Source organism: Juglans regia, chromosome 6, assembly GCF_001411555.2.
Source record: "Juglans regia cultivar Chandler chromosome 6, Walnut 2.0, whole genome shotgun sequence".
NCBI classification, from domain to species: domain Eukaryota; kingdom Viridiplantae; phylum Streptophyta; class Magnoliopsida; order Fagales; family Juglandaceae; genus Juglans; species Juglans regia.
The window spans coordinates 32,517,146-32,533,093 of NC_049906.1; the positions used below are offsets into that span (position 1 = coordinate 32,517,146).

A 15,948-nucleotide genomic window follows, 5' to 3' on the forward strand; every position below is an offset into this window, starting at 1 on the left:
AAGGTTCAAACTATATATTCTGTTAATTTAATTTTTTATTCAAACACAAGCTAAGCATGACTTTATCATCGAGCTACATTTTATGTTCTTAATTGGTTCTTTTTTGTCAAATGAGCTGATAAAAGCTTTTTCATGAGCTACTCAAAAAATTTTATTTTTTGAAATGAAATACGTGTTTCATTACTGAAATGTTACATAAAGTCAATTTAATCATTTAGCTAGCTTGGTGAACCATATACATGAGCTTTTAAAAATTAAATAGGAAAATCTTGTATTTTTAATCAACTATAAATAACTTTTTACTAAAAAAGATAAGGTTATTTATATACATGAACTTTTAAAAATTAAATCGGAAAATCTTAATCAAATATAAATGACTTTTTACTAAAAAAAGATAGGTTATTTATATATATACTATCTATATCAAGAATTATATTCACATGGATTTAAACATCTATTGTGTTAAGAGTTTGATCCACTCTTATCTTCTAAAATACTTGCGATGCTCCCATTCTGAAGTTAAGACCATGAGCTGACGATAGAAGATTTTGGAATGCTCTTTTTCAATACCTATTACTTTGGGCAGCTTCTATATATTTTAGTAGGCTGAGTTTCATGTCAGGTGTTCCTCTTGTATACCAACTATGTGGCTGGGGCGTGCCTTTTATGATAATTTTTAATAAAATTTTCTTTACTTATGAGAAAGTTAAAAATAATATTATGCAAAAAATATGAAGTTATACGAGCTTCCCTGATTTGAGCGTAGATTGAGAAATGAGCCTAAATTTTGGTTCAACCTTGGAAGTGAACCAACCTCAGGCGCCGCAGAGGTTGAGCTATTTCTGAGCAGCTCAGTTTGTTTACAATCCTAGGTGTGGCTGCTATTTTCTTTTATCTAATATGATTGAGTCCATTGCATCAAAGCAGCTACACAAAGATTTCCATATTGTTTTTTTCTAGAAGTAAAAATTTATTAATATTAATTGGCATAACCAAGTACATTGGATGCATATAAGAGAAAACACCTAGCTATGATTCATGAAGGAGAAATAGATACAAAGAAATCATGAACATTAAGCCCATTAAAGTCTAAAGCTATTGTTTAGAAAAAAAAAAAAAAAATGTGTTGAAAAAGAATCTTCTAAGCTCCTCTAGGGAGCATTCCTTATCATCGAAGTTTTGATCATTTTTTTCCCTCTAGATGCACTACAAAAGGCAAATTGGAATCATCTTTCATATTGCTGGAATTCACAGGATACCATGAAGATTCTCCAGCTGGCAAGAAGATCAGCCACCCTCCTAGGCATAACCCTTGCTAACACAACTCTGCCAAGAATGTCATTCAGCCCTAGAAACCTTTCAATGAAGCAGCAAGTGGTCCACAGTTTCACTTTCACTTTCACTACTCTTTCTACATGTTCTAACAATATTTAGTATTCTAATAATATTTTATTCAGCTCATTTAAAATATTGTAATAATGAAATGAGATGGATTGAAAGTGTTTATGTATCCAAATAAAGCCTAAATTGTCTTATATTATATAGCTATTTTATAACTCATTTTAAAAATAATTAATGTAATAATATTTAGTATCGTTCCATCGAAAATACTAAACACATTTTGGAATTGAGTTTTAAATATTACATAACCACCCATGTTGAGTTTAATGAGTAAGTACTCCAAAGATGCATATAATATATCATATAAATGGTATAGACATTAATGAAATATCCCAGAATATCAAAGTTTTCCTCTTTACCTGATTACTCATAATCTAAAAAATATATAACACAAAAAGACTTAATGAAGAAAAGGAAATTCAAGAAAACAAAGAAAACAAAATACAGCTATGTGTGAGATCTCATGATTGTCTACATGGTGTTTCAGCAATAGTCTCCAACGCAGACTTCCATGATCTCTGCTTTGAGTACCTCTGCAGGACTGGTTCTTGCTGAAGATCATGATGATCTGTGTCTTGATCACCATTTAATGTCTTGGCTTCAGAAGGAAACATGCAAAATTCCCCAAGCACAGGGAAGATCTTGCCCAAGTTGTTGAAGCTTCCATGCTTTAAAGCCTTGGAAGATCTGTAAGAGAGAGAGCTCATTTCCTCGAGTGTAAGGACCGAGTAGAGGAGCTCCATGGGAAGGAGGAAGTAGAACTGGCGCCGCAGCTCAAGCTCTTCATCTGCTAGAAGGCCTTGAATCCTGTGGCCAACTTTGAGGGTGCTGGATTCGCAGACAAATTGTCCAGGGTTCTCAAGCATGATATCTGCTGCTTTTACTGGTTTTGTGTAGACTTCAAATCTTCCATCGCTGAATATGACCTTCACTGCTCCACTTGATGAGATTATGGAAGGAGCACAAGATGTCACATTCCCCATGGGTGTTCTTGAGAGAGAGAGAGAGATGGGGATTTGCTAGTTTATCTGATAATATTTTAAGGAGATCAGATTACGAGTACAGGCAGGCGCGCTGGTGCATGGATTTTCATGCAGAAAGTGTAGGCCAGGTAATTAAAGAGATTGCGTGTAACTGAGGGACCTAAGCAGCACATTACTTCTGTGCATCTTCTATGAATCACAATCTTCCAAGTTTTTATCTAAATTTAAATTAAAGAAAAAAATTTAGACATAAACTTACACTCTTGCATACAGTTAAAAATATATGATTTTATTTTTTTTACCTTCATATTTCATAAAATTAGTGAGAGAGAGGGAGAGGAAGTAGAAGTTGGCCCAACAACGAGTAATACTATAAGATTCATTTTATATGGACAACAATACATTCAACTATAAGAAATAAGTATTATATCACCTATATAAAACATCTATCTATTTCGAGAAATATTTTAATTATGAAAAGATATTTTAAAAGTAAATTTATAATCTGATATAATTTGATATGCATAATACGTAACATATCATATAAAATTATATCTATTTGTGAGTTTACTTATATATAACTTTTTTTTTTTTTTTTTTAATGACTATAACACTTCTATCTTTTTCTCACCTGAAATCTACATAAAAGGTAAGAAAAAGTTAGAGGACAGAAAATCTGGCCAACTGTAATGTATGATACGTATGTTCTCAACAAACTGCATGAATTGCATGAAAAGCCAGGGCACATAGCAGTCACCCTAGTCCTGTGATTCCAATTAGTCTTGTTTTAATACTAATTTTCCATTATTTTTAAAGAATATTGTTGAATTTGTTTATAAAAGGAGCACATGGTGACGCATGGATTAGGGTTTGGAAAATGTAGCAGAGCTCTCACTAAGGACACCCACCTAACTAATGATTGAACATTTGCCATTAATGGGGAGCGGACTTTCCTTCGTTGTCTCATTTACTAGCTAGCATTTTCGTCTCATTAAACCCCTCCCCTGCTTTTCTCAAAAATTAAGGGTATCAAATCGTGTTAACGGGTCGTGTTCGTGTCGTGTCAAGATATATATATTATATTATATAGGTCAATCCTAATTTGATCTGTTAAGCTTATCGTATCAAAATCTCAAATCCTAACACGGCCCAATAACATAACGGGTGGTGTCGTGTCAACCCGTTTTGACCTATTTATATAAATGGATTGAAACAAACCCAAAATTAACCTCTTTAATCTAGTTAAGTTTAACATAATTTTATATAAATGTTAAAATCATAATATCTATAAAAAATATAAAACTAACTACAAGTCTAAAATTACAATCTAAACAATAAAAATATCAAAATTAAAATCTCAACAATTTTATTTTTTAGGTATAAGGGTATAATTGTAATTTTAATTTTCTTAACGGGTCATAACGGGTTGACCCGTTATCAACCCGTTAAGCTATCGTGTCTTAACAGGTCAATCCGTTTTGATCCGAACCCGTTAAGGATAAACCCTAACCCACTTTTATCGTGTCGTGTTCGTATTGGGTTAATGAGTTGTATCACATATTGACACCCCTACCAAAAATAAGTGTCAAAAAATAGTTTAAACTTCTTTTATATAAAATTAAGTCACAAAATAATTATATAAAAATAATCTTATAAATTAATAAGAATTGATATAATTCATCAAATTATAAAACTATTTTTATTATAAAATAAATATAACTGATGAAATAAAATTATAGCCGACATCCATCGTAGAGAATGGTAGTTGAATGATACTTATCAGAGTTTTCAAAGATAACCAACAACTAATTGACGACTACTATTAGTGAATTAAATAATATATTTTTTAAATTTTATTTTCATTTTGATTTGATGTATCTAAATTTTGTTATAATAATTATATTTTATAAAAGAGTTGCTGTTGTAGAGGCTGCCTAGGGGAACAGGCATTATTGTCAATCAACTTAACCCATTCATTACTATTTGATTGATAATGTACGGTAGAAAAGTTCGATACAGTAAGGACTTGTTTGAAAAAATAATTTATCTCAACGTTCATATTTCATTTCATTCTCAATCATCATTTAAATATAAATATTTTTAAATTAATCATTATAAATTTTTTAAATTTTTAAACAAAAAATAAAAAATAATTCAATTTTTTCAAATTCTCAAATAAAAATAATATTAAAAAAATAATATTTTAATAACATTTTAACTTTATATTTTTTTATTCAATTTTTTTTCTTTCATTTCTCAAAATTCAAACTATCTCTCTACTATTCACAAACCATCTTACTATTATTCACAAAATTTTCATCTTATCTCACTCTCCAAACTTGTCATAAATATCTTTTAGGGACCTTTTTGTCTCTCAGAGACGATTTTGCTCACCCAAACATCTCATCCTCTCAACCCAGACGGGGGTTAAGCTTCTGCTCCTCCCTTCTGACTTGTCCAAAAATTGTTCAGGTTATAAACTTCCCTATTTATAATAGGAGCACTTGCTTGATTAATAATTCACTTTACTTTGTCAAACTTTTGTGTTTGTTTCAGTTTAATAAGCAAATAAACTTCTTAAAAATGGTTTTAGGAACGTATAAATGGGATAAATTAATTAGGAAATGATACATAGACGTCCACCCGTCCCACTAGAGGATGGGCGGGCAACCCTAACTCAAAAAAAAAAAAAAAAGGTATAAAAGTGGGGAGCAGGTGAGTACCATACGTGCCTGAAATTTCACTCACATGCATACATACAAAAAACGTATAAAAAAAAAACCCTGCCCGGAATTTTACGTCTCACAAGTCATTGTCCTCTCTTCTCCTCCTCTCAACTCACTTCTTCTTCTCCACACACAACCAAGCGGTAGTCTACGACTGTATGACCATAACTTGGTCATGGGTTTCTATGATCCAAAACCACGATAGCCGTTGTGGATCATGACAATTAAAGACCCACAGTTGCGACCATCGGTATGCAAGCTTTATGACCCACAATTTTTTTCACAATCCTATTTTAAATGAATGATATGTTTATAAAATAACTAATAAGAATAATATTTTTTTACATAAATATCATCAATTTAAAACATAATTATATAAATGTACTCAAAATAATCAAAGTGATCTTACAGCAATGAAGCCTCTCTCAATTAAGAGAAAGACTGTTCCTTTTGCCAAATCGTGCCCACATAATTTGCACTAGTACTTAGAACTCTTGAGGAGCTGCAATGAGAATTGACATAAAGAATCTCTACCATTTGCTCAATAGCGACCATATTTGCTGATCTTGACACTATCAAGTTTCAAACTGCCTTTAGTTCGGTTGAAACCTATTCATTATTTTCATCAAAGCACATATATGCTATTATTTTTGTTTGAGAAGTATTACAAACATAAAGAAATTACAAAAAAATAATTTTAAAGTGAGTTTCTTCTTATACTGAGCTCAAAGTTTTAAAATGATGTAGTAATTATACTGAGCTCACCCACTCACAAAATATCATACCATCAAATTGATTTTTCTTTTTAATATGAATTGGTGTTTATTCATGAGAAGTCAAGAACATACTATTTAATTAGGGAGGAGTGTTGAGTGGTAGTACAATATATCCACCAAAAGTGGGAAAGCATTTAAGGCTGAGTTATTATATTTTTAAGTTGGCGTATAAAGTATATCATTCACAATTCTTAAATATTAAATTTTGATTGCCAAAGGCTTGTGGCCTGATTGGCATAATCCCCAGCCTTTAAAATTGAGATCAGGAGTTCGAAACCCCCCTCCTCCAATAAAAAAAAAAAAAGTAAATTTTGATTTGTAAAAAAATTATTTTATAAATCAAATTATGTCACATAAATAATGTATGGTGTAAAGACTTTAAAATAACAGTACTCTTTAAATCTTATGATTTTTTTCGCCAAACATTGAAACAATACTTTTGAACTCTAGGTTTTAAGTAAATACTTGTGATAAATGATAATGACAAGTGCGTTTAATTAACCTCCCTTATAGAGACATCCGACCCTCGCCTTCTTTTTAAAAAGAGAAGCTCTTCCTTCTCTCTAGATAGTCCAAATCACTCCGAGTGTCTCTGCCGAAGAGGAGGTTGAGAGCTATGATATGCTTCCATGGTAGTATTTTTTTCTCTCATCCCCTCGACCGGTTTGGTTTTTATCAAATCTATTGCACTCTGGCCACCATCAGTCGACACGCGTCCCACCACGCAACCCTATAGTCGCCGATATATTGGGATGACATTGAACCGCATCAAAAATCTCTGCGCGTGATCCTCGCACACGGCTTACTTCCACGAGTGGTCTTCACGCACCACCACGCCATGATGACTCTGCCGGCTACACGCGCCGTACTAGCAGATTCTCCACCTCACGATCTTTCAGATCTGCCCCACCTCACCTCCCAACTATTGGCGCATGGCCTCCACGCGCCACCACAGAGGCACAAAAAGGCAGATGATTCGTCTAGATCAGTCCATCCGATGCTAATCTTTCTACCATATTATTGTTTTCCCTAACCGATGATATTGAAATAGAGACTACAGATCTCTTCAAAAAATATCTTAAGACAACAAACTGCAGTCCTATAGCTTACATTGCCTCCATCAGTGGCTTACTTAAAAACCATCTTTTAAGATGGCGCTCTCTTTGTAGAGCATGGGTGTGGACCAATAAATTGGTCCCAAAATTCGTTTTATTTTCATTTTTTCCATCACTTTTCCACTGTGGTTATTGTATTGGAGTGTTTGTTGGGGAACTACACCCCCTCCTAATGTATAATCTTTTCCTTTACGAATGAAATTTGCTTGCTTTGAAAAAAAAAAAGAGAAGAAGACAAGTGCGTTTAATTATATTGTGATTGCTTAATTAACTCCAAGTCTTACAGATTTGAAATGCTTTTGCAATGAGTAGTTGTAATTGACTAGGAAAATATTAAATTTTCTTATGAATGAAGAATCTAATTTGAGTGTCAATGCTGAAAAATCGCACAACAGGCCGGAATGAGAAAAAAAAGTCATTTTCGGCCTATATCTGAGTTCCTTGAGGATGAAAATAAGATGGAGGTTAAATCAAGTTATCAAGATAAAAAAATTCTCAATAAATCAAGTACCTTAGATGATGATACTAAAACTTTAGCTAGGGATTTCTTAAAGTTACTGGGGATCGAACATGGTGTTGAGAATCAGACGAAGTCTTGAATCTGAACTTGGTGAAGGCAAAATATATCGAAAATAGAGAAGGCAATTGAATTGGGTAAAATGACTGAATTGAATGGATTGAAAATTTAAATCAGACTTGAGTCCTATTTATAATACGTCAACAAAATAATAACAGAATAAACTGAAATAACTAACTTTCCTTTTCTGATTTTCTATCTATTTTAAGTATTTCTTCTTTCCTTTTTAATTCCATGCTTTCAATATGAGATGTAACACTCCAACACCCCCCTCAAGATGAACATGGATGTTAATGATGTTCATCTTGCGAAGATTATGATGAAAGGGTAGAGATCCAAGGGGCTTTGTATATATGTCTGCTATCTGTAATCTCGATGGAATATGGAAGAGTTTAATAACATTCTGCTGCAATTTTTCTCTAATCAAATGTCAATCAATCTGGATATACTTTGTTCTCTCATGCTGAATTGGATTTGTGGCTAAGGATATTGCTGATTTACTGTTAGTTTATAACAAAGCTGACTGTGAATGATTGATATCCAGGTCTTGCAATGCATATAAAAGCCATTGAATTTCACAAGTTGTTGTTGCAAGGGCTCAGTACTCTGCCTCTGCAGATGATCGACTGATTGTAACTTGTTTCTTCTATCTTTTTATTTGCATCTTCTTCTCATCTAAAACGCAGAACTCCTTTGGTATACCCACGAAACATATACAGCATCGGGAGCAAGCTTCCAATCGCCATAGACGAAAGTGCGTCTTCCTCCACCTCTTTTTCATGCCAATTGAGATACCCAAATCTGGGGTTTCATTTCTCATCAATCTCACAAAGTGTGCTGTGAAAAAAGACCTCATAGTTAAAACAGAAGTTTCTGGACACAATCTGGAAAAGAAATCTACCACCACCCTGCAATCTCAACCGCACCCATGTCCTTATCACACAGTCAACAGATAATGAAACACTTGGAATTAATTGTTAAAATCGAGATATTAAATTATTGTAGTGTTATGAAAATAACCAAAAAAAAATAAAAAACAATAAATGTAAAAGTGAATGCTTATATAAAAATAGACCGGTTTCTGGAGTGTTCTTGAGGCTGATTTTCTTCTCTCCTCTCCCTTTCTTTGCCATGAAAACCAAATGAGCCATTGGGATGAAAAAGGAATGCACTGCGTCGGAGCTCAGGAATGCTTATAAGAAACTTGCACTGGTTAGCGTTGGAAACCTTTCTTGTTAGCTTTTTTCGAAGGATTTTCTTCACGATTCAATCAAATGGGTCTTCTTTTAAATCTAAAAACATCTCCTAGAAAACTTTTCTTGAGCTTAGTTTCTCAAATGAACATATGGGTTCCTTCCAGATCATGAAAATTTAGTTTTTATGATAATTTTTCAACTGCAAGAGGATTTTGGTTTACGGGATTTCCTGTAAGAGAAAAAGAGAAGGGTTCGGAAACGATAAATTTTTACTAGGATATGCGAGAAACTGTGTGAATTGTAGAACCTTGCTATACGAAACATATTTTACTTGTTGCGCTAGAGTTGGCACCCAATCGTTGTTCAGCTTCGGGGAACTCAAAGTTCATAGAAGAAGCAAAGAAGAAGTTCCAGGCCATCCATCACAGTTGGTTTTGTTTTGTTTTTAAATAATATCGGCTGACGTGGGAGTCGATTCCCCAAAAGGTACTCAATGCCGGGTACATGTAGCAGGGCTGATGTTAAAAAGTGTGATATTGACTAAATTTTAAAAATGAATTTGGCCAATGAGGATGCTAGAATACTCCCAATAGTTATTGTAAAATACATTTTTCTATAAAATATAAAGAAAGATGGCTAAAAGTTCATCTATTAAATCATCTATTCTATTTCTATTTTACATTTAGCTACAGTAAATCCTCTACATGTGGAGGTTACTGTTTATTCCTCTAAACAATTTTTTATTATTTCTCTCTCGTTTCATCTTCTTTCTTTATTATCTTATTTTCATTTTAACCATTTTATTACTTTTACACAGGCCCTACTATTTTATCTCTTATATACTCTTTAGCACTCTGTTTATAGTCATTTCGACTTTTATGCATGTAGAAATTTTGATATTGTTAATAATAAAGATATGTATTTTTTTATTGTTTTACTCTTTTTTTAAGTAGTTTAAAATATTACATTATACATAAAGAAATATTACAAATATCAAAATATATGATGTATAGAGATATTTGAAATATATGATGTGTACTGTGTAGAGAATATAATATTTGAAATAAATAAAAGTATAATATTTAAATGATATAAATAAAAAATAGATAAATTGATGTATGATATATTGTAAAAGTTAGTATGTAAAATAAATAAAAAAAGTTTCGATGACAATTTTTTAAAGAATAAAATAAATAAGCCATTGAAAATGCTCAAAATTAAATATAGTTTATCTTTTTGTTTATTTTTGTTTATTTTTTCTATTCCATAAAAAAAATATTAGATCTTCGAGCATCAAAGTGATGCACGCGCACCACCAACATATTTAGAAAGAACATTCCAAATAAAACAGCATGTGAGTCCTCTCATCTCAACCTACACGTAGTACACGTATTGTTTCAAGGGCAATGCAAGGATCCCGTTCAAGCATCCCTTTATTATTATTATTATTATTTTTAGTTTTTTTTTTTTTATATAGAAATTAAGAAAAAATTGTTTAATAATATTGTGGACCAACAAAAATACGACACGAAATTAACAGATTTAAGTGTAATATAAATGAGATCGGGTCAAAATAAGTTGACCCGTTAAGACTTAATTAATAAACGGATCAATAATAGGTCAAGTCTCTTAATCTAAAATCAACCCGCAATAATCCATTTAATTTTTTTTTTCCAGAATTATAATATTTTTGAGTTGTAATATTGATATTTCTCAATATACTTATATTTATATTGTTAAGATTGTAATTGTGCACCTATGCTCATATTTTTTATTGTAAGGTTTGTAATGTTTGTTTTATTATAGGTTAAAACTTGAAAAATACTGATATTTTTTGTTAGTAAGTAGTTTTATTATTTTTTTAAAGATATTGTGACTACTAATAAAAATAGATTTTAACTTTTATGTAAAATTATGTTAATCATGTCAAATGAGTTTTTCATATTAGTTCAACTCATTTGCATGAAACGGGTTTAAATGAGTCATATCATATTGAAATATTTTTAATAAATTATAAAACATGTCAATTTAAATGGGTTAGATTATGGTTTGAAAGTTTGACACATATATCTTAACAGATCAGATTCGGATTGATCCATTTGGTCGAATATTATATATGACTTGACACAACACGAACATTATTTACAAACATAAATTGCCCCTACTTACTTTTGAGACAAGTGGAGATTTCATAATCTTTGATATTCTAAAATAAAAGAGAAAAATTCATATTTTTAACGTGTAATTCTACATATAATTATAGAGTATGTAAATACCGTGTAATTATTTTGAAAAATAGTTGAGTTTAATATTAAAATTAATTTTTTCATATAGATCTTATATTTTATTTATTTTTTTTAAAATAATTACATAAAAGTTATACAATTCATAATTATAAATATATTTTCTCATTTTTAATACAATAAAAATTGTTTAAACTCTGATGCATATAATCATTCACGTCGAGCCGTTTTGTGAACTCTGACCCACTTGGCTAAAGTTGGTGGTGGAATCTCAGACTTCTTGATTTGTTATTATGGTTGTTTGATTATTTCATCTTATTTGAAAAACTACTGGTCCGTACAACACCTTACGTGTCCCTTGTCGTGTCCCTTGTCCCCATTTACGTGTCTGTTTTTGTATAACAACGTGTTAAACGAGAGTTATTTTTGTAAAATCATCTTGTAAAAATAATATGATTTTATAACCTAACGAAAATGATTTATCGAAGTGAGAATGCTTACACGCAATTTATAACGAAAATGATTCACGTTGCAATTTCGTTCCTAATTAATTTTTATTTTACTTAATTTAGAATGTTTAAGTTTCTTTCATTTTATTTTAAAAAAAAGTAAAGTTTATTATTAAAAAATTAATTTTTTTAATATAAATTTTATATTAATCTATTTTTTTAAAAAGGATATATAAGACTTACACATTTTAAGATTATAAATATTATTTTTTTATTTAATAATATTATAATTTTTTTTAAAATATTTAAAAGTATTAAAAAATTAATGTAAAAGAAAAAATTTAAATATAAGAAATGACAGTGCGTAAGCGTCTTTGATTTTTCCTGCGTTAGATCAATTAATGACATAGAGAGGACTGAGAGGCAGATTGCATGGTTTAATGAGTAATGACCAACCCCCACCCCGGCGGGTCGGTCATCGTCTGCATCATTGTACTCACAGTTCATCTCATCTCATCTCAACTCATTTCAATTCATCTCCTTATTATTTATTACTATTCAGTAATTTTAACTCACAAATTTTACTACTATTCATAACTCATCTCATTACTATTTATAATCCATCTCAACTCATCTCAAGTCATCTTCAAATCCAAACGACTCCTAACACTCTCTCATTATTGTGAGGCCGGCCCAAACTCCTTAAGTTCAGAGAAACTTCGTTATTAAGCCGACACTTGCATTTACATTCACGTTTTCTTCCGCCATCTGATCTAAAGGGTTTCTGCAATTGTCTACAGCGAACACAGCCATGGCCATGGGAACTCAAGCTCCCAGTCATGATAAGAACTCACGCGATAGCGGTGAAGTTAGTCTCTCTCTCTCTCGTTTATGCCCATGAACACACAGCGACACACACAATGGAAACTCTGGAATAACCAAAATCGCAGGAGTTCTGTATTGAGCTCTTCCTAGTCACTTCGATCATTTCATATAAATTTTTATATATGGTGCATAAAAATGCATCATATATGTTAAATAAACTCATTCTTGTTTATGTTCATGATGCGTTCTTAATACCATATATGCAGTCCATAAAGATGCATCAGATTCAGAACACTGACACAAATCACCAGCTTTCCGACGAAGATCTGCTCTCACGAGGCTGCGGCGACTCTGAGTCCATCGACGACGATGGCCGCCGCCCAAAGCGAGCAGGTAATTAAGGCAGGCCGGTGTTCAAAATAATAGTTTCTGTCATGCAGGGTTGGTTTGTGGTTCAAACTAGTCCATGCCGTGCTGAATCATGTGTTTGCTAGCTCTTCTGGCCTAATTATATAAACATTTAACTTTCGACGGTGCAGGGACGGTTTGGACTGCAAGTGTTTTCGTAACAATGGCTAGTGTGGCTAGCCCTTTGTTTCTGTCCTTGCCAGGGAACGTTGCACAACTTGGATGGGTTGCTGGTCCGGCCGTGATCATTTTTTTCTCCCTCGTGACTTACTGCACCTCCGCTTTGCTCTGCGCTTGCTATCGTTCACCCGTCACTGCCAAGAGAAACCATACTTACACGGATGCCATTCAATCCAACTTGGGTAAAAGGAAAAAAATTTCCAATCAAAGTAACAATGTTAAAATATATATATATTTTTGTTTGCTTTTCATGGTTTTTAATTTACTTTCTAGATGGGGCAAAGGTCAAAATATGCTGGGTGATTCAGTACCTGAACCTTCTTGGAGCAGCCAGCGAGTACACTGTATTTGCTTCGCTAATGATGAGTCCCGTAGCTAGGTTTGAAATCATGCGTACAGTATCTTATTTATCATTTAGTTTGGTTAGTCCTTTAATTTAGTCCCTAATTAATTATGGGACATTTGGGTGGTGGTACTGGTTGTTTTTTTCAATTAAACAGGGATATCAACTGGCTCTCTAATTCATGTCGCAACGCAGCTGGTGCATGTTATGTTAATCACATGCCATACTTCATGGCTTTCGCCGTTGCTCAAATAATTCTCTTTCAAATTCCCAGCAAGTTTTCCCGGCTGCGCAGTTTCTCCATTCTGTGTCTTATGATGTTCCTACTTTATTCAGGAATTGGTGTTGGACTTGCTATCGCTAAAGTTGCAGGTACGTACGTACAAGCTGTAACTTATGTTTTTCTACTTTTAATCTTAATTTCTGATGAATAATTTGCAGGTACGTGCGTGCGTGCATGCAAGTTTTGTACGTTTTGCTCAATTATATTACAAGAAAATCGTTTAAACTTCGATCGGAATCTGACTGGAAAAAATGAACATTGCATGGTGTTAGTGTAAAAACGATGCATTCACAAATTCAAATGATAAAATTTGCAGGTAGTCGAACTGATTTGGGTTGAGTTTGATTTAAAGTTGGATAAAAAATCGAAGTAACAGGAGATAATTTTACTGGACAACTTGACCATGACTCACACTTGGCCAAAGCTTGCTGCATAAAGATCTTGCTAGACAAGGCTTCTCTTTGGACAGTAAGATGAAATGAGATGTTTTTTTTATAAAAGTTAAAAATTTAATAAAATATTATTTTTTAAAAATATTATTAAAATATTATTTTTAAAAATATTATTATTTTGAGATTTGAAAAAATTGAATTGTTTATTATATTTTATGTAAAAATTTAATAAAATTGTAATGATGAGTTGAGATGGCTTCTCAAACCACACGGGGCTAGATCTCCCAAAGAATCTGTCAAGCATGACATTTCACGTCAAAGTTTTCATTTTATAACCAAAATCTTTGTGCTAATTGTTTAATTATATCAAGATTTTCTTAGAATTTAGTTTTAATATCCATAAATGATTTCTTAATTAATTAGCTATGTATGTATATTAATGATATGTACATTTAAATTCATTGATAATTCTCTTGCCATATTTTGCTAAAATACCTAGATCATCTTCTTGTCAGGTGTGCATGGGATTTATCATTATACTGACCTTCCATTAACGGACAGTAATAATACTATGACTCGAGCCCAAAATATATTGAAGATCGTCCAAGCAATCGGGGATATAGCTCATGCATACGATTTCTCAGCCGTCCTTATTGAGATCGAGGTATATATTATATATATAATATATATATAATATATATATCTTGTCCAAAGTACGTATATCATGAATTCATAGCTTCATTTTTTTATTTTTTATTTTTAACATGCATGATTAATTATACCTTGTTGATCAACTAATTAACCAAATCATGTAAAACAGGATACAGTTAAATCCCCACCATCAGAAGCCGAGACAATGAAAAAGGCCACAGGACTTAGCCTTATACTCACAACCTTTGTCTCCATGCTTCATGGCTGCTTCCATTTTGCTGCTTTTGGAAATAAATCTCGGCCTGTATTCCTCCTCCATGGCTTCTATAAACCATATTGGCTGCTTGACATGATAGCAAGTGCTGCCTTTGTAATCCAATTTTCTGGAGGATACCAGATCTATTTGCTACCCATTTTGGCCATGGTTGAGGAAACCCTAGCAAAGAGATTCCCGGATAATGAATTCATCGCCAAAGACATTAAAATCCCGACCGGCTGCAGGCATTTTGGTCCCTACAAACTCAACCTCTTTCGACTGGTTTGGAGGACACTTTTCGTGATCACAACCACTGTGTTATCAATGTTTCTAGCAATCTACCTGGACCTGCTTAAACTCTTTCAGATTTTGGCCTTTTGGCCTATCACAGTTTACTTCCCAGTGGAGATATATATGGTGCAAAAGGAGATACCAAAGTGGAGCAAAAGATGGATTTGCCTTCAAATCCTAAGTGTCGGGTGCCTCATTGTTACCATAGCCACAGCTGCTGCCTCTAGTGTTGATCTTTTTAATTAGTGGGTGATCTAATTATTATGATCCCTTCATAAAGCCGAAGTATTTCTAGGTAGATCATCATCCATATGCTAAATATATCAGCGTTACGAACTATTACAAATACTTAAAGCTCGATAAAACATGCATGCAGGGTTGTGCCTTACTAAGCTGCTTGGGTTCTAGCTACTGGTCCTAATTAACATATATATTTAGCTGTTTGATTGGTTACAAACTATAATTACTTACAATGCTTGATTTTGAGATTATTTCGTCCATATATAGTTTGCTTGCTTGATAAGAATGCCAGAAATTACATAAATATACTTTTTTGACTTTATGGTCTGACATATATTCACATATTTAATAATTTAGCTAGGTAATTTAATTTGTTGGGTGGAAAGAATTTGAGCCAAGATGCAGAAAAAAAAGTGATTTTATATTACAAGAAAATTGTTTATTTATCTTCAGCTAATTCTAATGAAATGACTATTTATAATTAAAATTAATTATGAATAGTCTTTTAGTTATAATAAATTAATCACAAAAATCTATTTTTCTTTTAGTATCAATACTGTGATCTTATTGATATATTATATATATATATATATATATATATATATATATATAC

General features: G+C 32.3%; 2 protein-coding genes across 2 annotated transcripts; one reads left to right on the forward strand and one right to left on the reverse strand.

Annotated features, from left to right (window-relative positions):
* Positions 1–1,862: 1,862 nt before the first annotated feature.
* LOC108994873 lies at positions 1,863–2,384 on the reverse strand. Its single transcript, XM_018970266.2, has one exon. The coding sequence runs from the start codon at positions 2,382–2,384 to the stop codon at positions 1,863–1,865; it is 522 nt and encodes a 173-aa protein (XP_018825811.2).
* Positions 2,385–12,277: 9,893 nt separating this feature from the next.
* LOC108994874 (amino acid permease 3-like) lies at positions 12,278–15,341 on the forward strand. The gene is made up of 7 exons (XM_035690764.1): positions 12,278–12,334; positions 12,558–12,684; positions 12,831–13,061; positions 13,153–13,258; positions 13,380–13,594; positions 14,413–14,561; positions 14,718–15,341. Exons 1-7 carry the CDS (start codon positions 12,278–12,280, stop codon positions 15,339–15,341), a joined length of 1,509 nt encoding a protein of 502 aa, XP_035546657.1.
* Positions 15,342–15,948: the final 607 nt, after the last annotated feature.